The sequence below is a fragment of the Cebus imitator genome, unplaced genomic scaffold (genome assembly GCF_001604975.1).
Source record: "Cebus imitator isolate Cc_AM_T3 unplaced genomic scaffold, Cebus_imitator-1.0 Scaffold573, whole genome shotgun sequence".
Classification (NCBI taxonomy): domain Eukaryota; kingdom Metazoa; phylum Chordata; class Mammalia; order Primates; family Cebidae; genus Cebus; species Cebus imitator.
The window spans coordinates 423227-449057 of NW_016107888.1; the positions used below are offsets into that span (position 1 = coordinate 423227).

General features: G+C 51.2%; 1 protein-coding gene across 8 annotated transcripts in view; it reads right to left on the bottom strand.

Moving 5' to 3' along the window:
• The window catches only part of MPP3 (membrane palmitoylated protein 3), a 33907-nt gene extending 13138 nt beyond the window's left edge, over nt 1-20769 (bottom strand). Inside the window, exons 1-16 of one of the 8 annotated variants that reach the window (XM_017516106.2) lie at nt 20693-20769; nt 20365-20422; nt 19511-19576; nt 19191-19309; nt 18876-18953; nt 17639-17719; nt 17265-17402; nt 15070-15151; nt 13389-13474; nt 11560-11634; nt 8167-8363; nt 4791-4855; nt 3438-3458; nt 2800-2841; nt 999-1163; nt 813-893 (exon numbers count right to left, since the gene is read on the bottom strand). In XM_017516106.2, coding sequence (XP_017371595.1) covers nt 813-893; nt 999-1163; nt 2800-2841; nt 3438-3458; nt 4791-4855; nt 8167-8363; nt 11560-11634; nt 13389-13474; nt 15070-15151; nt 17265-17402; nt 17639-17719; nt 18876-18953; nt 19191-19309; nt 19511-19535 — 1255 coding nt within the window. In that variant the 5' untranslated portion in view covers nt 19536-19576; nt 20365-20422; nt 20693-20769. The other 7 variants (XM_037734106.1, XM_037734108.1, XM_037734107.1 and 4 more) reach the window with 7 other exon arrangements.
• Nucleotides 20770-25831: the final 5062 nt, after the last annotated feature.

Here is a 25831-nt window from a genome sequence, read left to right on the forward strand (position 1 = left end):
AAAAAAAAAAAAAAAAAAGAACATGACTGGGACGGGACGCCTGAGTTTGACTCTTGGCTCCACCACTTACCAAGTAGGCAAGTTACTTAACTTCTCTAAGTCGTGATCACTGTCTTCCTCTGCCATACAAGATGATAACGATCTCTCTTTTCAGGGGTACTGGGAGGGCTGAGCCAGGGACTGCACATACAGCTCTTGGTGTAGTACCTGGTACCTTCGTTCTCCTCCTCCTCATCCTCCGTATCATATTTAGAACCAGGACTCTGCCCGCTGGAGCGTGACATCCCAGGGTGCTCCTAACAGCAGCAAGCCTCAGGAACTGGCAGGGGAAGGCCTCACCCAGGGATGTCCCCAACCACCCTGACACACTGGAATCTGGCCATAAGGGAGTGCCAAGAAACACCACTCTCAGGGCTCTGTGGCTTCTTTGACCTGCCCTCTCATCCAAGCAGAGGGCAGGGGCCAAAGGAGTCAAGATTCACTGTGATGAGGAGGAAGGAATCCCCTACTGTGGGGGACCCTTGGTGTCAGGTTAAGGCGCCACTTTGCCTACAATGTGCTCTGGGCTCACCTCCCACCCTAGGCAGGAGCCAAGCAAGTGGTCCTCCAGCTTCTGCCTCAGAGGGTCTCAGAGGACCACTGAAAGTGGATTTCTTCCCATCATGCCTTTGTCCCACATTTGCCAATAGCACGCAGTGCCTGGTGATCCTTTAAACCCAAAGTAAGGATTTGGATGAATCTGGAGACTTAAGTCCCCAGGAAATATTTGCGTGTGTGCAGATAAACACACATCCCCACATGGGCCCTCTTACGTGGAACAGCAACGCCAAAGTGCTGTGGGTTCTCGGCCACCACCTTTTGCTTCAGCTCGTGCAGTCGGGCTCCCAGAGACCCTGGGAAACAAGAGAAAGGCTGACCAAGGTCCCTGCCAAGCCCCCTCCCCACCCGCTCCAGGGAGGAAACCAGATCACTCTCTGGAAACCCGGGATGGCACTTACCGATCAGAACCACCAGGCGGGGCAGCTCTCCGGGCTGGTGTTGGTACCTGGCCACCTCCTCATAAGTCAGCAGCTCTGGAGACTCAGCTCCAGAGGACATCTTCCCTTCCTGCAAGCCACCCAGTCTCTCTCTACAGCCCAGCCGGAAGCTCCTCCGAAGACCAGCTTGGGAGGGGGGCAGAGGGACACCATGGCATTTGTCCCAGGATCTCCCAGTAGAGACTTTTTCTACCTGGCCAGACCTGGAGATGGAACTGAGTCCCACTGACTTCTCCCAACCTCCTCCTGCTACTGGAAGGGGTTGTTCGGGAAACACAATAAGATGAATGGGTGACCTCTGCATCCACAAACTAGGGCTCAAGGTCACGGTTTTACTTGGCATGTGACTGCCCTTGGACAAGTCCCTTCTTCATCTCTCTGAGCCTCAATTTCCTTATCTGTGAAATAAGGATATGAATCTACAAATACCATGTGTGGTCCTAGATTGGATCCTGGACCAAATGCTATAAAAGACTTGGTGGGAACAACTGATAACATTTTAATAACAGTAAATAATAGAATTGGATGCATTTTAAATTCCCAGAATTTGATCATTGCCCTGAGAAAGTCCTTGGCCTTAGGAAATACATTTAGGGGTAAAGGGACATGATGCCTCCAACTCACGACTCAGGAAAAGAAAACGCATAGATGTGGGAAAGGAAATTGAGCAAACGTGGCAAAGCAGCCACAACTGGTGAATCTGGTGTGGAGTACTTGGGAGTTATTTGTACAATTCTTACACCGTTTCAGTAAGTCTGAAATTACTTCAAAATAAAAGTTAAGGGGCTGGATACAGTGGTTCATGCCTGTATCCCAGCAAGGCAGGCAGATCACGTGATCCCAGGAGTTCAGGACCACTGGGCAACATGGTGAAACTCTGTCCCTACAAAATATACAAAAATTAGCCAGGTGTAGTGGCATGCACCTGTAGTCCCAGCTATTGGGGAGGCCGAGATGGAAGGATCGCTTGAGCCTGGGAGGCTGAGGCTACAGTGAGTTGTGATCATACCACTGCACTCCAGTGTGGGTAACAGAGCAAAACCGTGTCTCAACAAATAATTGTTAAAAAAGTTTAATAACTTTTTAGGTGGGAGGATTGGCTGAGACTAGGAGCTTGAAACCAGCTTGGGTAACATCCAGAGATGGAGACCCTCCATCTCTGCAAAAAAATTTTTTTTAATCGGCTGGGCATGGTGTCAGGTGCCTGTAGTCCCAGCTACTCGGGAAGCTGAGGTGGGAGGGCTATTTGAGCCTGGGAGGTTGAGGCGGCTGCAAGCTTCAATGTCACTACTGCACTCCAGCGTGAGTGACAGAGCAAGACCCTGTCTCTAAAAAATAACCGAAAACCAACAACAAAAAAAACCTTTTGCCTCTCTAAGACCTTCAAAAAACTGACCAAAATAAAAAGTGAAAGGGGCTCTGGAGAGCGGTGAACGCCCCCGCTGTGTGGTGGTGACGTTAATATTGAATAAACTCCAATGACGACGATGATGATAATGGAATTGGTATTACTGTTGGGGTGTGTGTGCCCTTCCCGCCAGGCACTGTGCCCCTAGGCTGCGTAATAACTGGGTGGGGGCCCGATGCCTGGATAGGCTCAGCTCCCGCTCCAGCTGAGAGACTGCGGAGAGAGAGGGGTCCCACGGGCTCTGCTGCTCCGGAAGGACTCCTGGGGCTCGCATCACCCCGCTTTGACCTCTCCCTGACTCTGGAGGCTGAGGTGGGGCAGGTTGTGCATGGGGGTGTCAGGGGAGCCACTTACCCACATAGTGCCCTTTGAGGTAGCCCTCACAGTCACAGGTCTCTGGAAGCAAACAGGGAGGGAAGCCAGTGAGTCCCGCCAGACACACCCGGCCCAGGGGACCCTGCTGCCCCTGAGTGGGCCAGGCAGGAAGAACCCCCTGGGATGGTGTCTCCGGGAGAGCTCAGGAGAAATCCCACGTCCTGGCCACCCGCAGAAAGCAAGATCTTCTGTTTGGCTCAGTTCTCCATGCTTAGATCCCTAACAGCCTCTCCAGGCCCTGAGGGGGATTCTAAGCCAGCAGGCCCCTCCCCAGTCCCCAGTGTGGCCCCGTGAATGAGGGAGGGTTCGCTCCTGCCTGCCCCGCCCCCCACCCTGTGTCTCCCACCCAGCCCCATCACAGCACAGCCTAGTCCTGGAAAGGCAGGGTCCTGCGTGTCAGGCAGGCAGGTAGGGGCCCCAAGGCCTTGAACCCTGTCTCCACCAGCTCTGCCTGCCTCAAGGAACAGCCCAGTCCAGCTGGCAGAGCAGGAAGAGATGTGCAGACAGCGTGAGGCACACAGCTGCCCAGATGGGGAAAGAACGTGAGCCCCTCAGGCCCTAGACAGTCCACGGAAAAGGGGCCGTGCCTGTGCGCAGCAGACAGATCCTGGGCCTACCTTTGTCACAAGGCTGATCATCTGCGGTTTGCACAAAAGACAGATGGGACAGCATTAGTGGAGGGAAGTGGGGACCCTGTGGCTGAGGGCAGCCACGGCCCGGGTGCCTGAGGAGCCCACCATCTGGCCTCTCTCCCTTTCCTCCAACGAACCTGTGATCTGAGCTGTGGTCCATTATTCAACCCCAAGACCTGCTCTAATTAGTCTTCTTGTGTGTGTCTCATTAGCAGCCCAGAGAAAGGCAGCTCATCACTGGCCAAGCACCTCAAGGCCACTGCACTCAGCAGCCCTTCCAACGTCACAGCAAGTCTGGCAAAGCAGCCATTGTCAGGGGCCCAGGGAGCAGCTCACTCTAGGATCCTGCAGTGGAAGAGGACCCACTCACTCTTCTCTGGGGTTAGAGACGGGCCCTGGAAAACGCAGATGCCTGAGGATGGAGCAGGGTGGAGCAGAGCTGCAGGCCAGCTGCGTGCTGGTCACTGGGCACTTACTCAGGCCATCTAGTACCAGAGAGACGGTGCCCTGGAAAAGCTTCCTCTACACGGGGCCCTACCCTGGGGCTCTGATCACAGGCCTTCAGAAAATGTGTCCCCACCTCTGCTCGCTTAACCTTGTGACCCTACATATTCCCAGCTTGGAAAAGATACCTGACTCTGCCTACTTCCCAGGGTTCCAAGAAGTAGGTGGACGTGTTTTCTAAAGGGTAAAGGGCTACACAGAGTTGTCGGATAAAATGCAGGACACCCACTTAAACTTGAATTTCAAAAAAAAAAAAAAAAAAAAAAAACGAGTAACTTCTAAGTATGTCCCAAAGATTGCACAGGACACACTTAAAATCTAATAAAAACATACTAGAAACCAATCTGTCATCTATCTGAAATTCAAGTTTCAATTGGGCATCCTTTATTTATATTTGCCTAGTCTGGCAATCTGGCAGCCCTCGCACAGACGCACAGCATCACACACAGCCTTCGCCTTCCCTTCCAACACCGGTGCTTCTTCCATTTTCAGGGTCAGAGAGCCCTTGGGAATCTAATGAAAGCTGTGGACGGACGGACACGGACACACACACACACACACACACACACACACACACACACGTCTGCATATCATTTTGAGAAAGGCGTTAATACACCCCCCAGCATCATTTATGGACTCCACATATGCAAGCTCCTCTCCAGGAAATAGCTGTCCCACCTCCCACTCCCCACACCCTCCTTCCTCTGGAGTCCGAGAGCTCAGACAGGACCCCTGTCGCCCCCTCTAGCCCAGTGCCTGCTTCTCCCCAGCCTGAAGCCCCCCCACATCCTAACCCTGGGCCCTCCTGGAGCGCCACCCTGACAGTCTACTCACAGGGGGGCTTCTTGAGGCTCTGAGGGCTCGGCAGGGTACCCGCAGCTCTCCGGTAGCTCAGTCGTCTGCAGGGACACAAGGGCATGGGAGGGCCTATGAGCTGGGCCAGAGAACCAGTTGAAAAGAACCTTCTGGAAAACTCGGGAAACCGAGGCCTGGATCCCACAGGTGGGCACACACTGGACACTCCAAGGGCCTCCTGCTTTGCACTAAGTTCCAGTGAAGAGGACACTTTCACAGGGCTCGCTGGTTCACCAGGAGGAAGAAGCTGAGTCTCTTGCTCCAGAAATAGCTCACCCAGCTCAAGATTGCCACACAGGGATGCAGCCCGGCGAACGGTCCTCAGCTGGTCGTTACTCTCCTATGGCCAATTTCCGAGGAGGGGCGGCCCCTTCTCTATCCCTACCCAGCCTCCCCATCTCTGAGGGAGCCGGGAAATAGCAGAATGACTCCCAGGAGAGGCCAAGGACAGAAGTGACCCTAATTTAACACCCTCCCCGCTAGTGGAAGGCTCAGCCCTGGCACACCGTCCAATGTGCCTGTTAGTGGAGAGGTGGGGCTCTCGGAGGTGTCTAGATTTCCACATTTAAATGCGGCTGAAGGGCCAGGCACAGTGGCTCACACCTGTAATCCCAGTACTTTGGGAGGCCAAGGTGGGAGGATCACTTGAGGTCAGGAGTTCAAGACCAGTCTGGCCAACATGGTGAAACCCCATCCCTACTAAAAATACAAAATTTAGCCGGGCACATGTCTGTATTCCCAGCTACTTGAGAGGCTGAGGCAGGAGAATTGCTTGAACCCATGAGGTAGAGGCTGCAGTGGGTGGAGATCACACTACTACATTCCGGCCTAGGCGACAGAGTGAAACTATGCCTCAAAAAAAAAAAAAAAAAAAATTGCAGCTGAAGTGCCCTCCCCCACATCCTCTGGTAAGGTGTTGCCAAGACCTGTGAACCCTAAACTGCAGATGGGTCTGGGGTTCCCCTGAGGCGGCAGAGCTTCATTCTCAGACTTCAGCACCTCGGAATCACCCAGAACATTTGTTAGAAGGTGGAATTTCTGGGCGGGACCCATGGATTTGTATTTCTAACAAGTTCTCAGGTGATGCTGAGGCCCAGCCAGGTGGCCACACCTTGAGGGCCACTGAAATGGGTGAACCCTCAGGTCCTATCCTCGCCACAGTCCACACACCAAAAGACGCAAGGGCTACAACCCACAGTGGAAGTCACGACTGCCACCCTCTGACCCAAGGTTGACCCTCTTGGAAGTCTAGAGAAATAATCTGAGCCCAGGCACAGTGGCTCATGCCTGTAATCCCAGCACTTTGGGAGGCCGAGGCGGGCGGATTATGAGGTCAGGAGCTCGAGACCATCCTGGCTAATCCAGTGAAACCCCGTCTCTACTAAAAATACAAAACATTAGCCGCGTGTAGTGGCAGGGCCCCTATAACTCCAGCTACTTGGGAGGCTGAGGCAGGAGAACTGCTTGAACCTATGAGGTGGAGGTTGCAGTAAGCTGAGATCGTGCCACTGAAAAAAAACCCGGGAAAAAAAGTGAAAAAAAAAAAAAAAAAAAAAAAAAAAAGAAAAAAATTTGAAATATGAGGAACAGTCTACGTGCAAGGTATGTACTGCAGCCTTATAACAGTGGAGAACTGAAACCACCTAATAAACATGCAGCCACAGGAAAGCAGTGACGTCATTTAGCTAGTTCCTCCGAGAAGCCTTCCCTGCGTTCCTGGATGAGGGCACAGCCTCCTCATATGAACTCACAGAGCATCATGTCCTCCTCCCACGCACCCATCACATATAAACTGTTTGTTTGAAGAGTATCTGGCATTTCCACTGAACTATAAGCTCCTCCAGGGCAGAAACCCTGGGTTCACGGCAGCCCGCAAGATGCCTAGCATGAGGCCAGCTCAATTCATCCCAAATACCTGCCACCTAGGAATGAATGGCACGACTCAATGAGTTAGTATACAGCCACTAAAATCACACTACAATGACGGTGCTATAATATGGGAAATACTCAGGCCAAAATGTTAAAAAAATCAAAATAAAAAGCAAAACCCCAAATTCTGTATGCAACACTCACATAAAAAGCACAAAAAGGAACTAAACTATGTTGTTTAGATAGGAGTGAGACTTGGGGAATTTTCTTTCATAGTCCCCCTCTTCTTTTTTTTTGAGTCTGGGTCTCACTCTGTTACTCAGGCTGGAGTGCAGTGTATAATCACTCACTGGCAGCCTTGACCTTCTTGGGCTCAAGCGATCCTTCCACCCCAGCCTCCTGAGAAGCTGGGACTACAGGTATGTGCCACTACGCTTAGCTAATTTTTTATTTTTTGTAGAGACAAGGTCTCACTATGTTGCCTAGGCTGGTCTTGAACTCCTGGGCCTAAGGGAACCTTCTGCCTTGGCTTCCCAAAGTGCTGGGATTACAGGAGTGAGCCACAACTATGCCCAGCCTCTCTTCTGTATTTTTATATTTTATTTCTCAACATTTTCTAAGCATGCATTAAAATATACATTAACTTAGGCTTGGCCCAGTGACTCATGCCTGTAATTCCAGCACTTTGGGAGGTTGAGGCAGGTGAATCACCTGAGGCCAGGAGTTTGAGACCAGCCTGGCCAACGTAGTGAAACCCTGTCTCTACTAAAAATACAAAAATTAGCCAGGCATGGTGGTGCACGACTGTAATCTCAGCTACTCAGGAGGCTGAGGCATGAGAATTGCTTGAACCCAGGAGGTGGTGGTTGCAGTGAGCCAAGATTGCGCCACTGCACTCCAGCCTGGGTGACAGAGTGACACTGTCTCAAAAATAAAATAAAATACACACACCCCCCACACACACACATACACACCTTAACTTCACATAAATTTCCATAGATTCCTTTTTTTCTTTGAGACAGAGTCTCACTTTGTCACCATACTGGAGTGCAGTGGCGCGATCTCGGCTTACTGCAAACTCTGACTCCTGGGTTCAAGCAATTCTCCTGCCTCAACTCCCCAAGCACCTGGGACTATAAGCATGCGCCACCACACCCAGCTAATTTTTGTATTTTTAGTAGAAACGAGGTTTCACCATGTTGGCCAGGATGGTCTCGATCTCTTGACCTCATGATCTGCCCGCCTTGGCCTCAAGTGTTGGGATTACAGGTGTGAGCCATCACGTCTGGCCCAGATTCCTTTAAATCTCAAACAGCCATCACCACAAGTTATGGGAAAAGACGAAACGCACATGCAACTGGTACTCACCTTGGAGGAACAACACTCAGCAGGCCCCTCTGGCTGTGAGGACAGACTTAGGGGTCTGTCATGTACCTGTGCCTCTGCCACTCTGGAACCAGCCCTTCATGACACACCCCAGACCCACCTCTCCTGGAACCGCTTTGAGGGGATGAGGCCGGCTCGAAGGTTGGTGTCCCCGACTCGCTTGGCCTGCCACCATGTGGGGTCGTCCTGGCTCACCACCTCCAGGACCTGCCTGCGCTGGAAGGGCAGGCCCGCCTCCTGGCAAGGGATGGCCCGGTCCTCCCGAGGGTTGTAGTGGAAGAGGGCACGCATGAACACCTGCACAAGGAGGGCTCAGGTGAGGCAGCCCTTCCCCCGCGAGCACAGACATGTCACTGCCACATCAAAGGCCACATGACGACCATCCACACTTGGGAGGACCGAGCGGCCTTTAGAATAGAAAGCTACTTGGAAACACACTGCTCATACGTTCCTTTTTTTTTCCATATGGAGTCTCACTCTGTAACCAGGCTGGAGTGCAGTAGCGTGATCTCGGCTCACTGCAACCTCCAACTCCCTGTTTCAAGCAATTCTCCTGTCTCAGGCCTTCGAGTATCTGGGATTACAGGCACATGCAACCATGCCCAGCTAATTTTTGTTTGTTTGTTTGTTTTAGTAAAGATGGATTTTCTCCATGTTGGCCAGGATGGTCTCAATCTCCTGACCCCATGATCTGCCTGCTTCAGCCTCTCAAAGTGTTGGGATTACAGGTATGAGCCATTGAGCCCGGCCCGTACATATGTTCTTAACTGTTCTTCAACCATTTGGGATAGTGTAGTCAGGAAGTCCATCAAAAATCAGAAAATTAATAGACAGGTCCCATGACTGAATGTCTCTTTCCCACCTAAATATTTCCTTATTTAACGTGACTAGCTGTCCTCATAACAGCCTCTCAGCGCACACACAGCAACAACTAATCCTGGGAACAAAAAGTAAAGGCAAGCACAATTTCTAACTCAAGTGTTATTTTTGATATGCCAACTGCACTGACGGGAGGCAGCCGCCATCTGTTATATAAGTAATCTAGATGTTTGGGTAAGAACACAAATATCAACAAAACTACTGTTACTGACTCCTCACCATCACTTTTCTGTGAGTAACTGACACCCACGGCACTTACAGCTCAATCCTGCCTCGGCTGCCACAGACAACACAAGCCCAGTTCTCCGTCTACCCTAGAGTCGCCCTCCCTGGAGAAGATGTTGTGAGGACACAGCATTTTTCACACTTCCTTGCTCTCCTCTATAATTTGGTGCAATGGATTGATTTTATTTATTTGCATTTTCAGACCATTAGGGCCCGATCCCTTCAGTGGCTAAAAAAAAAAAAAAAAAAAAAAAGCAAACAGGGGTCTTTCTCAGCCAGATAAACTGTATTCCTTTCTATGTCAACCAGAAAAGATTCCACCGGACAATAGTAAGAACTTTCCAGCATATGTTGTGGGGATAAACACCCTGAACCAGCCACAGATGTTACCAGGGTCCTAAGCACTCAGAAGAGTGTCATGTTAAGGGGCCAGCCCGAATCAAGCATCTGGATCAGGAAGAAATATTCAAGAAGGATGGGCTAGGGGACAGGCTACTCATTTTGTCCTTTAGGAAAACCAAGTTCTCTTCCTCAAAGAGGGTTCCTAAAGTCAGAACCCTCGAAGTTGCATATGGGGACCACATTCGCTTGTCCTAGGAAGAATCACCTTCCACCAGGTAAAGGGAAATATTATGCTCTGGGATTTAACCAAAGAGCACAAATAAGAAACAGCTATATAAAGATTATTTCTTCACTTGCTGTAAAAACTGTCATTGAAGACACTGCCCATTACTAATCCACATTCATCAAAGCATCAACTAACATCTCCTCTGTGCCAGATACGTTAAGTACTGAGAGGCAGGGATGGGAATCAATCTTGAAAAACTGGCATACTTCCTTCCATTCTCTGCGAACAGTATGTAATTCATTACGTTCTCCTTTTTGCCTTGGCTGCCAGGAAACTCAGATCCAAATGTACTGTGAAATCAAAGTGATGCCCTCCTCTCTCTATCAACCACCATCTCACAGTTCAGGTCTTAATAATGTCTCACCTGGGCTTTTACAAGAGCCTTTTACCTGCCTTCCTGCCTCCAGCCGCTACCTATTCCACCCTCCTCCATGTGGCTGCCCCAGGGAGCTTTCTAAAACACAAATATGATTGCACCACTCCCATCCTTAAAAAAAAAAAAGCAGCAACAACAAGAACACCTTTAAGAGCTGATTAGAACCTATGGGATTATCTCTTGGGCTGTGGGCTGCCCTCCCACATGCCCCAGGGCTGGACCATTCCATGCAGCTTGGGCTGACTTCCAGCGGCCAGCACCTGCTTGTCTTTGCCTAAGGACTTACTTTCTCTGGCCACTGGAGCCTGCTCTTCTCTAATTCAGCAGGCAGAAGTTGCTAGAATTAATCCCCCGGTCGCCGTCTGGCAGGAGTTGGTGTATAGACTGCCCAGCTCCCAGGGCACTTGGATGGGATGATGGAGGCGTGTGTTCTACGGGGGAAGAAGTGGTTCCCCCAGTTCCCAGCAGGACTAAGCTCCAGTTGCCCATAGTGGCAACCGGCTTGATAACACACCCTTAGTCAGATCAGCGTCTTCCCTTCCCAGTCCTGTTCTGGTGTTTCCTGGGGTCACTTCCCAAGTAAACCATCTGCATTCAAATCCTTATCTCAGGGTCAGCTTCTAAGAGGCCCCAAACTAAGGAAGGATTATGCCAAAGCTCTTAACAAAGCACTCAAGGCCATTCAGAACACAGGCTTAACCCACACCCAGCAAAACCCACTACCACCCTCGCCGCCCCAAGCCCCATCACATTGCCCTTAACATGCCCCTCTCCAGAATGCCAGGGAGCCTTTGTGTGGGCAGCCCCCGCCAAGGTCCTACTCATCTTTACCTTCTCCAGGCCTCAGTTCTAACACTCCCACTCGGTGACACCCTCTAGGGTGACTGTAACTTTTTGTACAGAATCTTGTCAAAGCACTGATCACAAAGCAATGAAAAGACTTGCTGCCCTTCTGCACCAGGAACCTTGAAGCTACCAAGAGTCCCTGTCTCCAGCATCTGGCGGAGTGCCTGGCACCGAGGAGGTGACCAAATAAGGCAGGCTCAGCAACAATTCAACCAATAGCAGTTACTTAATTGGTTCAGAATTCAGCACACTTGGTACTTTCTCCTCCTCTTCATGGCCCTGAGTTTCTATTTCAATTAAAATAACCTCGTCTTTTATTAGTAAGCTACGTCAAATCCTGTTTAGAAAGAGGCAGGGTACAAATAAATGAATCACTTTGTGACGGAATTAAAGTCCTCCACTGGGCACAGATGACTAGGACCAGATCTATGATCTGCTTTCTAATGACGGTTTCAGGAGGCTGGCCTGGCTCCAGCCTCAGCCGGCGAGCTGCATCTCTCAAGCTGAGAGCGGCCACCCGCGGGCCCACCTCCCCATACCTTGCTCTCCTTTAAGCAATCTTCCTCCTGGGTGGCTGGGATGATTTTTAGGGTGATGGATCCCTGGGACTGGGCCTGAAATGAGAGAGAACAGAAGCTTCTCGCCTGCCAGGTCTAATCCTCCATGAGTTCAACTCTTCCCAGGCCTAAAAACTGATGTTCAGAAAGTCAGACTTGCAGCCTCCCTGAGGCCTGCCCTTCTAGGATGGTAGCCTGGTTGAAGCAACTAAAGCAAAACTCAGTAACCAAGTCACTGTATGTATTTGTATTTTTATTATTTTTAAGCCAGTTCAAATTTAGCAGTGGGGGGGTTGGTAGTTGTATTTTCAAAAGACAAAGGGACGAAAGACTTTCCATGAGAACCCAAGGACACTGCCTGTTGAATACCAATTCTCCATCCCTTCTGACCGCTAGGGCCCCAGAGGGCTCCCTTCCTTGCATTTCTCTTGGGGCATCTGAACGACCCATTTCAGATATTTCCGTTTCCTTTTCCTTTTTCCTGCCTGATATGGGGCTGGTCTCTGATTAGCATGTCCCTCTTAGCTTCCATCTCCCCCAACAGCCCTCCAATCCCAGGCCACGCCCAGCTTTCTAGGAGCTCCCTTCCCACACATCTACAGAGACCCTGCAGCCCAATGCCAGGGGCCCAATGGGGAAGAACGCTGTCCCGCCAGGACAGCGCAGCCCAACACATCATCTCCTGGCCTCACCAATGCCCAGAAAGCCCAGACCCTTGCTCTGGAGCACAGGAGGTTGGCATCCAAAGCCACAGAAAAAAAAGCTCGGGCAAAAGGAATGAGGGGCCTGCTTGCAATCTGCATCCCCTACAGAAAGGGCTTTATTTTGTTGTTTGGTTTTGAAATGGAGTTTCACTCTTGTCACCCAGGCTACAGTGTAGTGGCTCGATCTCGGCTCACTGCAACCTCCACCTCCTGGGTTCAAGAGATTCTCCTGCCTCAGCCTCCCAAGCAGCTGGGATTACAGGTGCCTGCCACTATGCCTGGCTAATTTCTTGTATTTTTAGTAGAGGCAGGATTTCACCATGTTGGCCAGGCTGGTCTCAAACTTCTGATCTCAGGTGATCCACCTGCCTCAGCCTCCCAAAGTGCTGGGATTGTAGGTGTAAACCACCAAGCACACCCCAGAGAGGGCTTTAACCAGTGGACCTCCTCTCTTCAGATCTCATTCTGTTTCTGCCCCGCAAACCATCAGAAGTTAGCAAAGAGTGTCAGGTTGCGGGAGGATTCCTGAGTACAAAGGGGACCAAGCTATGACTGGGGCTTTTCACAATTTCAGTTTTGACTCCAACTCGCCAGAAGGGACTATGGAGGTTGTTTTCAGCCCAGCATTTAATACCTAGAAATCCCCTTACACTTCGGAAGGGCTTTACCCTTTTCCAGATGTTGGCATCCCAATGATAACCACGCATTGGTTGAGAAAGCATCTCTATCCCAACGTTAAGGAAAAGGAAATGGAAACTGAAAGGATCTGAGAGCTTGTCCAAGGTTGCACAGCTGGAAGGAGGCAGAGCCAGGATTCACATGCCGGACCCGGACCCAGGAGGGGCCTTGTGAAAGGGAACCAGGGGAAGGAAGGCAGGCTGTGCCCAGGAGAGGGTCTAAGAGAGGCAGACGGAAGGGAAGTTCCCCTCCTCCTGCCCCCACCCCATGACCTGGGCACACTGTTAGGGGCACATCATAAGGCCACTTTGCCTGCCACCTCCTCAGGACAACAGCAAAGCCAAGCCAGGATCTGGGCTGGCTCCGGGAAGTGCCCTGCTCTGGGTGTGTGAAGACCCACCACGTCCCTAGCAGGCATGCAGCACGGACCAGAATCTGGCTGATCTCATCGGGCCGCTTGTGCAGGACTGCAATCCCGTTCACTTCTCGGAGCTCATCTCCAACGTGGACCAGGCCTAGGAGACACAGGGACTGACCATCAGCACCTGAGGAGGAGGACCTCTGCACCCTCGCTCGGAGCTCCAAGGACCATGGGGGCCTGCCTGAGGAGCCCACTGACGGGCAGACTCCAGGTTTAAAGTTGATGGGTGGGACTGGGGCAAACTAAGCCCTGCTGGGGGCTGGGCACCTCACCCGGCATGGAGGTCTCAAATCACCCAGTAAAACCTCCAATTTACAGGTTAGCATCTGAGCCCCAGGAAGATTAAGCAGCTTGCCTAAGGCCACATTGCTAAGAAATAATGAAGCCAGTATTCAAACACAGTTGTTCTGATGTAGAAAGCCTGTGTTCTTTTTGCTATAACCTCTGCTTCTTTAAAATTATCATTAACTCTTCACCTTCCTAGGTTTACAGACATACTCTAAGAATGGCGTTCTTACCTCTCAACACGGAGAGATAAAGGCACCAGTGAAGACATCATGAAGAGTAAAAACATACTACGAGCCTCTGCCTGAATGGCCAACTGTCTCTGCAAATTAGGGCCCTATTTGCTACTCAAGTGGGCACTGACCCGGCAGCATCAGCATCACCTGGAGGCAGGTTAAAAGTGCAGAATCTTCAGCCCAGCCCAGACCTGCTGAGTCAGCCTGCCTTTTACCAAGATGCTTGGGGAATTCGTGTACTCGTTAATGTCTGCAAAGCATTGGTCTAGGATTCTCTGCAACAATGACCCCCCAGACTTTGCAGGTAACACCAGGAGGTTTGTCCCCCAGCTTAGTAGCTTCTCCACACACCGGCGGTTCTCAACCTGCTTTCCACCCAAATGAATCTGGGACACAAACACTCTCTTTGTAATAGCAGCTTGACAAGACCTGGGGTGGCGGGGAAGGGTGTCATCCCCCTCCCCCAAAGTAATCCCCAAGCCCATGCTATATTCTTAATTGTCACAGTCCTTGGACTAAACCGACACACGAGCTTTTTCACAATCGCCCCAAAGTACTCCATGACTATTATATTTTCTTTTTCTTTTTTTTTTAAGGGACAGCCTCACTGTGTCGCCCATGCTAGAGTGGAGTGGTGTAATCATAGTTCACTGCAACCTCAAACTCCTGGGCTCAATCTTCCCACCTGGGCCTCCCAAATAGCTAGGACTACAGGTGTGAGCCACTGTGGGTGGCCTATATTTTCTTTTTCCTTTTTTTTTTTTTGAGACAGAGTCTAACTCTGTTGCCCAGGCTGGAGTGTAATGGTGTGATCTCAGCTCACTGCAACCTCCACCTCCCAGGTTTGTGTGTTTAGTAGAGATGGGATTTCACCATGTTGGCTAGGCTGGTCTCAAATTCCCGGCCTCAAGTGATCTACCCACCTCGGCCTCCCAAAGTGCTGGGATTACAGGTGTGAGCAATCATGCCCAGCTGACCTATATTTTCTATTACAGTTTCTACTGACTTAGGGAGGAGATGAGAATTCCAGCCCCAACCCCAGAAAGCAAAGCACATCCCAAACAGGTGACCTGAGAGGAGGGAGGTAAGGGGCCCTAAAGCAAAGGCAGAGGGCTCTGGAACCATGGCCATGACGGGGCTGGGCCAAGTTCACACTGCCGCCACTCACCACTCCTGTCTGCTGCGCCTCCTCGCATGATTCTGGCCACCACAACAGCCCCTGAGTGCTCGTCCCGCCGGATGGTGGCACCCTGCACCCGAGACAGAAGACACAGGTTCTTAAGCAGCAGCTCCAAACCCCAGACCCCTATTCTCCAGGCCCAGCACAGCCTCCCCGACCCCTCCCTCTGACAGTCCAGAGGTCAGATCAGTAGGGACCTTCCCAGTGCTGATGACAAAACAAAACCAACATCCGCCCTCAGTAAAGCTCTGCACTTGACAGTTTACGAGGCACAATTACACTGTGACATTTTAGATGAGGGACTGGGGCACAGAGAAGGGAAACATTCTCAAGGTCACCCAGCTGGCAAAGGGGAAGGCTTTTTGTGATGCCAAATCCAGTACGTTCCCCGTCACATCTGTCATATCACAGTTCCTATCACTTGCAAAGACATTTAATAATGAGGATGACACGTGCCAGCTCATTCGCACCCCGCCTCTCCCCAATCACAGGGTTACCGGGCCTTCTGCTGTTGCTGAGGGAAACCAATTATGCACCCCAGCCAGAGCTTCAGGACCAGGACTTGGCCCATGAAGCACAGCAGAGATGACACTTAGGATGAGAGAGGCACTAATGAGCCCTCGATTTCCTGCACCGCGGAGGCCGGACTGCGGCAGGACAGCAGAAGGCTTAAACGCTAAGCGCTAGGGCTGGACAGCCCCGGGTGTGAACACAGCTCTACCATTGACAAAGAGCATGTGGCCTTAGCAAGGACATCTCTTATCCTCTCCAAGCCTGTTTCCTCTGAGGTGTGGGATAGCATTTAACTCACACGGTTGTTGCAAGGATTCCATGCAAGGCACTTAGTACACAGTAAGCACTCAACAAATGTTAACCACTTACGAGCAGCGGGAATTGCAAACATATTTGCACATTTCTCTTAACGTCATCTGTGCCATCTATTTGAAGTACATAAGATAATTATTGCTGGAAAGAGAGGCCGTCAGCTAAGAACCCCAGGACTTCTAGCTCCCCAGACCTGAGAACTTCCCAGCATCTCTAACCATCATTCATTCCACTCTGAACCGCCAGCACCCAGTACAGAGCCTGGAGAGGAGAGTTCACGATGTGTCTGCTAAATGAATGGCTGCTCAATTTTAAAGGTGAGGAAATAGAGGCAGAGGGGAGATCCTCGTCTATTTGCTCATTGGAGGTCATTTGGGGAAAGTTGGAAACAGAGAATGCCAGCTGTGGGATCCTCTGGAGCCAATCTCAATTCTCTGGGCTTCCACCACTTCCGTCCATCTCATAAACAACGCTGCCCCTTTGCTGGGTACATCAATGCTGGACCAGGACCAAAGTGATAGCAAACTGTCTGCCGGGGAGAGGAATGCCCTGTGCCTCCTCAACAGTCAGAGCAGGCATTGTCACACGTTTTCGGTAAGGGGCCACAGGTAAATATTTTAGGCCGGCCACACGGTCTCTGTCACTACGACTCAACTCTGCCATCGCCCTGTAAAGGCAGCCACAGCCAATCTGTAAGTGAATGGGCCTGGGCGTGCTCCAAAAAAGCTTTATTTAAAAAAATAGCCGGGCGCGGTGGCTCAAGCCTGTAATCCCAGCACTGTGGGAGGCCGAGGCGGGTGGATCACGAGGTCAAGAGATCGAGACCATCCTGGTCAACATGGTGAAACCCCGTCTCTACTAAAAATACAAAAAATTAGCTGGGCATGGTGGCACGTGCCTGTAATCCCAGCGACTCAGGAGGCTGGGGCAGAAGAATTGCCTGAACCCAGGAGGCGGAGGTTGCAGTGAGCCGAGATCGCGCCATTGCACTCCAGCCTGGGTAACAAAAGTGAAACTCCGTCTCAAAAAAAAATAAAAAATAAAAAAAAAAATAAGCTGTGGGCTGGGTTTGACCCTTGGGCTGTAGTTGGTCCATTTCTGGCTTAAAGGGTGATGGGGGTTACCCTGTACAATTGCGCAGGTTATTTACTGACAAAGGGAATTGGCCACAGTTGAGGGGGGCTGTATCCACCCAGAAGAAGGGGCGCCCTGCACACAGAGGTGACACAGAGACGAGCAGCAGGCCTGGTGAAGCTGCCATCACTCACTGAAGACTTCGGGAGGGTCCTGTCCCAATGTTCTGGGTGGGGGTGAGAGGCAAGGGAAGAGTGGGTTAGAGAGAGGCAGGCAGCACCTACCAGGGGTTCCTTGTTCTTCACCAAGCGGACGATCTTCACCGATTCCTCATCAAAATCCTCATCGATATTATCAGGCAGAGGTGGGAGAACGGGGTCAAAATTCTTCTGGGCAACCGTGTCATGTACCATGAGCACAGCCTGCCAGGAAAGCAAGAGAAAAGGAGGGCTGGCCCGCCACTCACAGGGTCAGCAGGCCTCGGCTGGGCAGTGGCCTGGAGGGTGGCGGACGTCATGCCAGAGAGACAACTGCCAGACACTGGCGCTGAGGACCGCTCCCTCAGATGTCTCCGCTCCGCAGCCTCACGAGGAGAGCCCCCTCCACCCTCATCCCAGGAGACACAGAGGCATGGGTGGGCGGGGCTCTGCGTGACTACCCTCAGGTGCGGAGTGGAGAGCAGCTGGAGCAGCTCTCTCTCATCACCGTGCACGGAGGCGGCCTGCAGCTCCTCCATCACCTGCAGAGAACAAGACAGGTGCTGCCGATGGCTGGGGGTGCCCCTGTACCACATCTGCTGGGTCCTTCCTCTTTGGACTACAGATTCAAGGACCCACCCAGCTGCGGCCCCCAGGGGCACACCAGACCCTCAGTCACCCCAGGACGATGCTCCCGGGAACATCACGCCAGGGGTCAGGAGCAGCTCTGTGGAGCCATCCTCTGAGGAATCACCGTCTTAAGCCCTGTGTGCTTTCTGCTTTACGTGGACCTTCTCACTGAACCCTTGCAATCAACTAGAGGCAGAGGGTCTTGTTACTTTGCCATTTTACAGATGAGAATCCTGAGACTCAAAGGGATTAAGCATCTTGCCCAAAGTCACAGAGTTTGTATACAGCACAGCTAGGATTTGAACCTGGGCTTACCTGGCTCTCAGATGCTATTTTACGAGTGAGGAAATGGGAGCTCAGAGAAGTTGAGTGGCCTGCTTACCATCACAGAGCTGGTGGGACAGGCAGCGGCTGAGCCTGGGAGCCGGGCAATTGAACGTGCCCCTGATCATATTCCATAGCGGAGAAGCGCCCAGGGCTCTGCACCCACAGGCTGCCCCCATCCTCCCCAGGCCATCTCCTGGGGTTAGGTGAGATTATTCAGGAACTGATCTTAGTAATCAGCCAGAATGGCTTTTCCCCAACCATGCAACACAGACAACTAGATTCACAAGAAATTAAGAAGCATTCCTTTAAAAAGTGAGAAGCCTGAGCCATTATGCAGGGACACACTATAGGTCCCTTGACTTCAGAAAAGCACAGATACAATATCTTATTGACCTATTCAAATCGCCAGTCCTCAGGGCAGTTTGGGAACTGCTGAGCCAATCCAATGTTCTCATTTACAGCAGAGGAAACAGACTTTCTCAAGAACACACAGTGAGTGGGTAGCCCCATGTCACCGTGTCTCCCAGCCCAGTCCAAGGCTCACAGGTTCCTCCCTGCCTTTTGGCGGGGAGGGGACCCAGAGAGAGGAAGAGGAATTGGAGGAGGGCAAGGGAAGAAAACACCTCTTCACCTTTGGGCTCCTGATTCCCGTTGTCCCCAGGCTAAGCAAACAAGGCAAGACGAAGGAGCCCTACAGGGTGGGGAGTGGGGCGGACGCTGCAAGGAAAAACCGAGGCTTACGTCCTCAGCAAGGGCCACAGCACTGTGCAGAACTGGGGTTGGACTTTGCCTTTCGTAATAGCGAAGCTTCTCGTGAATCTGCAAAGACAGACTATTTCAGATGCACCCTGGACACCACACATCCCACCCACGGCTGTGGGGACACTTAGGGCAGCAGACTGGGCCACTGATGGGGCACCATAAGAGAAAGTCCTGTGTAGTGGGCAAGTGAAGGCCTTCCTGGGGCAGGGAGATGAGTAGGATGACCTCAGACGGCCATAGACAGCGAGAAAGACCTCCAGACACCCTTCCAGGCAGGATGACGTGGGACTTCACCTTCATTAAGTAACTGAGGCTTTTTTCGCTGAAAACATCCCTCAGGAAGCCCATCTCTTCCTTGTGGTTGGAGTCAGGTCTGAGCTGGGAGGTCAGCAGGGCCAGGGTTTCATGCAAACCTGGAGAGAGTGTGAGAAAAACAAGGGATAGCAATAGCCACGGGTGCTCCCTGCCCCCAGAAGCCCGAGTGGAGCCTCAAACACCACTTTGGTCCTGCGGCGAGGACATCCTCTCCCCTGGCTCTCACTGCCAGGGCCTGGAGGCTGCCAGGCAAGCTGTCTTCAGGGCTGTGGCAGGTCCAGCCCCAGGGAGGTGCTTACCAGAGTCCTCCGACAGCACGGGCATGCTGGTGTCCGTCCACACGTCCCGACCTCTCCCTGCAGATTCTGGGAAAAAGGAGGCAGGATGGGTATTGAAGCTCCATCAAACATATTTATTCAACAGCGACTACACATCCACTGCGTTCTCTGAGACCAGGGCGGACAGAGGATGGGAACAAATGACTCCTCTGCTCACGTTTTTCAGAGGAAGGAAATAAAGCTCAGATGTGCTGAGTCCTCAATGTGCCAAGCATTGTGTGGGGTGATTTCCATGATAAATTTTTTTGTCTGCACAAAGTCCTGAGAAATGACTGCTAATGTTCCCATTTTACTGATGAAGAAACAGGCGCGTGGAGGGGTTCAGTCAGTGGTGGGTCAAAATCCATATTCCAGCGCGCTCTTCCAGGCCGGCCTTGGAGGTGCCAAGTGACCCTGCCTGACAGTGTCTGCTGTCCTCCGCAGCGCGCCCCTCCACTGTAACCTTGTAAGAGGCCTGCCTCAAGTCTCCCGCTGGGACCCACCTTCCACAGCTACAAGCCTCCTCTCCCCGACCCCCCAAGACCCAAACCAAAGGGAGCCTCCAGACTGGGGTGCAGAGAGGAGGGGGAGACCTGGGAGTCGGGCTTCCACTATGCGGGAGGACGGACCCCTATCTCGGGAGTCCCCCGAAGGTGGTCTGCAGCACGTGGACCACCTCAAAAAGTCCTCCTTCGGAAGGGGAGAAGGACAGTCATGATTGATTCAATCCGCAAACATGGAGCCAGCCGGCGGCGCCGAGCCCCCGTGCCACCAAGAGGCGTACGAACCGCCCCGGGCTCTCCAGCCCCCGCCCCGCCCCGCCACTCCGGACTCACCCTCGGCTGCTCCCCGCAGGCGGCCGCGCACCGACTCCCGCTCGCTCTCCGAAGGAACCTGTGGGACGGACAGGGAGCGCGCTGGGCGCAGGAGCGGCGACCCCGGGGAACCTCGAAGGACGGTCGCGGAGGACGCGAAGCTGGGGTCGCGCGGGGGGCGGGCGCGGGAGGAGAGGGGCGCGGGCCGAGGGGCGGGGCTGAGACCCCCGCGGGGGCTCGGTGGGCCGCGAGGCTGCCGGGGAGCTCGAGGGGAGGGTCTCCCTCCGGCCTCCCGCCCCTCCCGCCGTGGCGCCCAGCTCCCTCGTCCGCTCCCCGCGCCGCCTCCTACCTAGTCGCGCCGGGTTGTGTGCTCCGCGACCGGGAGCCGCGCGGGTGCCCCGAGCCTGGGCCGCCGCTGGCTCCGCCTTCCCAGGCCCCTCCCTGCGGCTGCCGCGCCTGGCGGGGGTGGTGGAGCCGGAGGAGGCGCGGCGCGGGGAGGAGGCGGGGGAGGAGCGGAGGCCGCCCTCCGCGTCTGGCACCGCCGCCCCCCGGGCGGGCCTCGTATCCCCTCCCACTCTCCCGCTCTCCCGCTCCCCAAGCCCCCAGCCTGTGTCCCCCGCCCTGGCACACAACCAGCCTTTCCTTCCGCCCGCACGACCCACCCTCCGCGAATGGTAGGGTGGACACCTGCTCAACAGATAATTCGATTTCGCAAACATTTATTGAGCGCCCTCCAGGTGCCAGGCGCTGTGCCAGGGGCCGGGGCTCCAAAGACGACCGAGGCAGAGATCCCAGGTTTGAGGTTCTCCCGAGCCGGGGCGGGGGGGCCGGTCGGATACGAAGGCAACTTGCTGTAACAATGCAACGCGCTGGGAAAGATTTATCGGTGCACGCTGCCCTGGGGGCTCGGAGCAGGGGAGGAGAAGTCAAGCTGGAGAGAAGGGGGACTCCATTCTGCCTGGCTGCAGCGGGGTGGGGCTGCATGGCAAAGGCGACCAGCATCCAAGGGCTTTACTGGAGAAAGAGCTCTGAAATGGCCACGACCATAACTGACTTCCATTGTGCTGTCCCCATGCCCAGTTACTCCTCAGATCAATTCCTCACCGTAGCCCCATCGAGATATCGAGACCATTATTATTTTGGTTCTGCAATTGAGGAAACTGAGGTTGGGGTGGAAGGATGTGTATCGTGGAGAGCATAGGAACTGCTGTGCGAGTGAGCAGGTGGTTGTGGGTATTAGAAGGTGAAGCGTGGGTGAGTGAGGGGCCCCCTTCCCTCAATCCCAGCAGCAAAGAACAACGAAGCACATGTCAGGAGAGGTGGACCCAGAGGTTAAATCTGGAGGTAAATCTAGCCCTGCACAGCAACCAGGGAAAATGGGTTGGCAGGCCCTGCAGGCTGTGCATGGGGAGGCTGTGAGAGGCAGCAAATGTCATGATGTTTCCCCTAATTCCTCAAAAATTATCCACACCATTGCTCCTCAAAATGTAATGTGTCTGAGACTCACTAGGGGTTTGTGTAAGGCTGGGGTAGTGCTAGATTCTGAATTTCTAACAAGCTCCCAGGTGATGTGATGCCACTGGTCTTAGACCACATGATACACATTTTTAGCTGCAATGCTTAGTGTTGGAGCGATAATGAGAACCATCTGATACAGAGTAAAATGATTTTGGACAAGAGCACCAGGAAGTGGTCTTGGAACAAGCAGATATTTATGTGTGTGAAGGGACCCAATCCCTACCTCACACCATATTCAAAACACAATTTAAGAGAGATCATAGGCCTAACTAAACATAAAGAAAATTGATAAAGCTACTAGAAGAAAACAGGAGGGTATCTTTTAAATCTTGAGGTATGCAAAGATTTTTTAGAAAGGATACAAAAAAAGCCAGGCATGGTGGCATGAGCCTATATCCCACATACTCAGAAGGCTGAGGCAGAAGGATTGCTTGAGCCCAGGAGTTCAAGGCTGCAGTGAACTATGATTGGTCCACTGCACTTCAGCTTGGGTGACAAAAAGAGACTCTATCTCTAATAAAAGAAAAAAGAAAAGACATGGACACTAAAAACAATTAATAAATGGACCTCATCAAAATTTAAAACTTCTGCTCATCAAAAAACACTATTGGCCGGGCTCAGTGGCTCATGCCTGTAATCCCAGCATTTTGGGAAGCCAAGGCAGGCAGATTACAAGGTTAGGATATTGAGACCATCCTGGCTAACACGGTGAAATCCTACCTCTACTAAAAATACAAAAAATTAGCCGGGCATGGTGGCACGTGCCTGTAGTCCAAGCTACTCAGGAGGCTGAGGCAGGAGAATCACTTGAACCTGGGAGGGGGAGGTTCAGTGAGCCGAGATCACACCACTGCACTCCAGCCTGGGCAACAGTGAGACTCCGTCTAAAAAAAAAAAAAACACACTATTAAGAAAATAGGACCAGGTGCAGTGGCTCACACCTGTAATCTCAACACTTTGAGAATTCAAGGTGGGTGGATGACTTGAGCCCAGGAGTTCAAGACCAGCCTGAGCAACATGGCAAAACCCAGTCTCTACTAAAATTACAAAAACTAGCCAGGCGTGTTGGCTTGTGCCGGTAGTCCCAGCTGCTCACGAGACTGAAGTAGGAGGATCACTTGAGCCTGGGAAACAGAGGTTACAGTGAGCCATGATTGTGCCACTGCTTTCCAGGCTGGGCAAAAAAAGAAAGAAAGAAAAAAGACTAACGCCCCAACCAAAAAACAGGCAAAGATATGAACATGCACTTCACAAAATAAGATATACAAATAACCAATAAGCATATGAGAAAGCCCATATCCAACATCATTTGTCATCAGGGAAATGCAAATTAAAACCTGTCTTAGCCAGTTCCTGCTACTATAACAAAGCACCACAGTAATTTATAAGTAATAGAAATGTATTGCCTACAGTTGTAGAGGCTGGAAAGTCCAAAATCAAGAGGGCAGCAGGTGCAGTGTCTGGTGAGGGCCTGTTCCTCACTGATAACATTGGAAATGTATCCTCACATGGTGGAAGAAAAAGACAGGCATAAAGTGATGAACGCTGTGTCCTCATGTGGTGGAAGGAGCCAAAGGGGCTAGGGTGCTCCCTTCAAGTGCTCCACTGTTCACATGTGGTATATCCATACAATGGTATATTTACTTGCCAATAAAAAGAAACAAACTACTACTCAAAGACTATCCCTACCATGCAACAACATGGATGAAAGTCAAAATAGATTGACTGGCCCAGGTGCAGTGGTTCACACCCGTAATCCCAGCACTTTGGGAGGCTGAGGCAGGTGGATCACCTCAGGTCAGGAGTTTTAAACCAGCCTGGCCAACCTGCTGAAACCCCATCTCTACTAAAAATACAAAAAATTAGCCAGGTATGGTGGCAGGCACCTGTAATCTCAGCCACTCAGCAGGCTGAGGCAGGAGAATCGCTTGAGCCCGGGAAGCGGAGGTTGCAGTGAGCTGAGATCACATCATTGTACTCCAGCCTGGGTGAAAGAGCGAGACTCCGTCTCAAAAAAAATAAATAAATAAATTAGCCAGGCATGGTGGCGGGCACCTATAATCCCAGCTATTCAGGGAGGCTGAGGCACGAGAATCACTTGAACCTGGGAGGTGGAGGTTGCAGTGAGCTGAGGTCACGCCACTGCACTCCAGCCTAGGCAACAGAACAAGACTCCATCTCAAAAAATAGCTAGCTAGCTAGGTAAATGATAGATAGATAGATAGATAGATGGAATGAAAAAAGGCAAACACAAAAAAGTACATCCTGTATTACTGGGGTGTTGTAATCTTGATGCCAAAGGTCAGAGGCTTTCATTAGGTCACCTGCCTGTAGTCCCAGCTACTCAGGAGGCTGAGGCGGAAGAATCGCTTGAACCCAGGAGGCGGAGGTTGCAGTGAGCCGAGATTGCGCCACTGCACTCCAGCCTGGGGACAGAGCAAGACTCCGTCTCAAAAAAAAAAAAAAAAAAAGAAACCTTATTATTATTAAAATTTACCAAAACTACCTGAAAAGAAAGATAAAATATTAATAGGTCAATCTTAATAGAGTAGAGTTGTCAACTGCTCCCTCAAAAAGCACCAGGTCCTCCTAGTTCCGCAGGAGAGCTTCACCAAACATTTAAGGAACAAAACATTTTAATTCTTCTAGAATGTAGAAATAGAAGGAAATCTTCAAAATTCTTTTAATAGCATTGATAACAAAACCTGTAAAAAAAAAAAAAAAGAAAAAAAAAAAAAAAAAACCCTGCAAATCAATCGCATTTAGAAATATTGGTGCAAAAATTCTAAAAACTGTATTAGCTAACAAATTCATCAGAACATCAAAAGAATAACTCACCATGAACAAATAGAGTGTGTTCTTAAAATGATTTAATATTTGGAAATTACGTTGCTTAATATTTAGAAAGCTATTACTAAAACTCCATGTAAGACAATCTATCAATAGGATAAAAAGTTAGGCGGGGCACAATGGCTCACTCCTGTAATCCCAGCACTTTGGGAGGCCGAGGCAGGCGGATCACTTGAGGTCAGGAATTTGAGACCAGCCTGGCCAACATGGTGAAAACCCATCTCTGCTAAAAATGTTGGGCATGGTGGCACATGCCTGTAGTTCCAGCTGCTTGGGAGGCTGAGGAAAAAGAATTGCTTGAACTGGAAGGTGGAGGTTGCAGTGACTGGAGATCATGCCAGTGCACTCCAGTCTGGGCGACAGAGCAAGACTGTGTCAAAAAACAAAACAAAACAAACAAAACACAACAGTTCTTTTCATTAAAAGTAAATGGTCTAGGCCAGGTGTAGTGGCTCACACCTGTAATTCCCAGCACTTCAGGAGGCCAAGGCAGGAGAATCACCTGCGATCAGGAGTTCCAGACCAGCCTGGAGAATATCATGAGACCTCATCTCTAAAAAAATAATAAACAAAGTTAGCCGGGTGTGGTGGCATTTGTCTGTGGTCCCAGCTACTCAGGAGGCTGAGGTGGAGGATTGCTTGAGCCCTGGAGATGGAGGCTGCAATAAGCCATGGTCATGCCACCGCACTCCATCCTGGGCGTTAGAGTGAGACCCCATGGCTAAAAACAAAACAAAAGAAAAAAATCAGTGGGCTAAATCATCCAATTAAAAGTCAAGGATCGTTAGACTATATTAAAAAGCAAGACTTAATGTGCTTTCTAGAATAAACTCACTTGAAAAATAAAGACACAGATATGCTAAAAGAAAATGAATAAAAAAAGATTTACACTAATTAATAAAGCTGGAGTAACTACATTAATATAGGGCAAAGTAGACCTCAAAACGAGGAATATTACCAGGGAAAAAGGGGGCTATTTCATAATGATAAGCGATCAGTTGATCAAGCGGACATATCCTATGTGTATGAATCCCTAAATGTGTATGAATCTAATCAAGCCTCAAAGTGCCTACCAATATGAATGATTTACTATCACTCTAAATGTTGGCCAATATCAGCA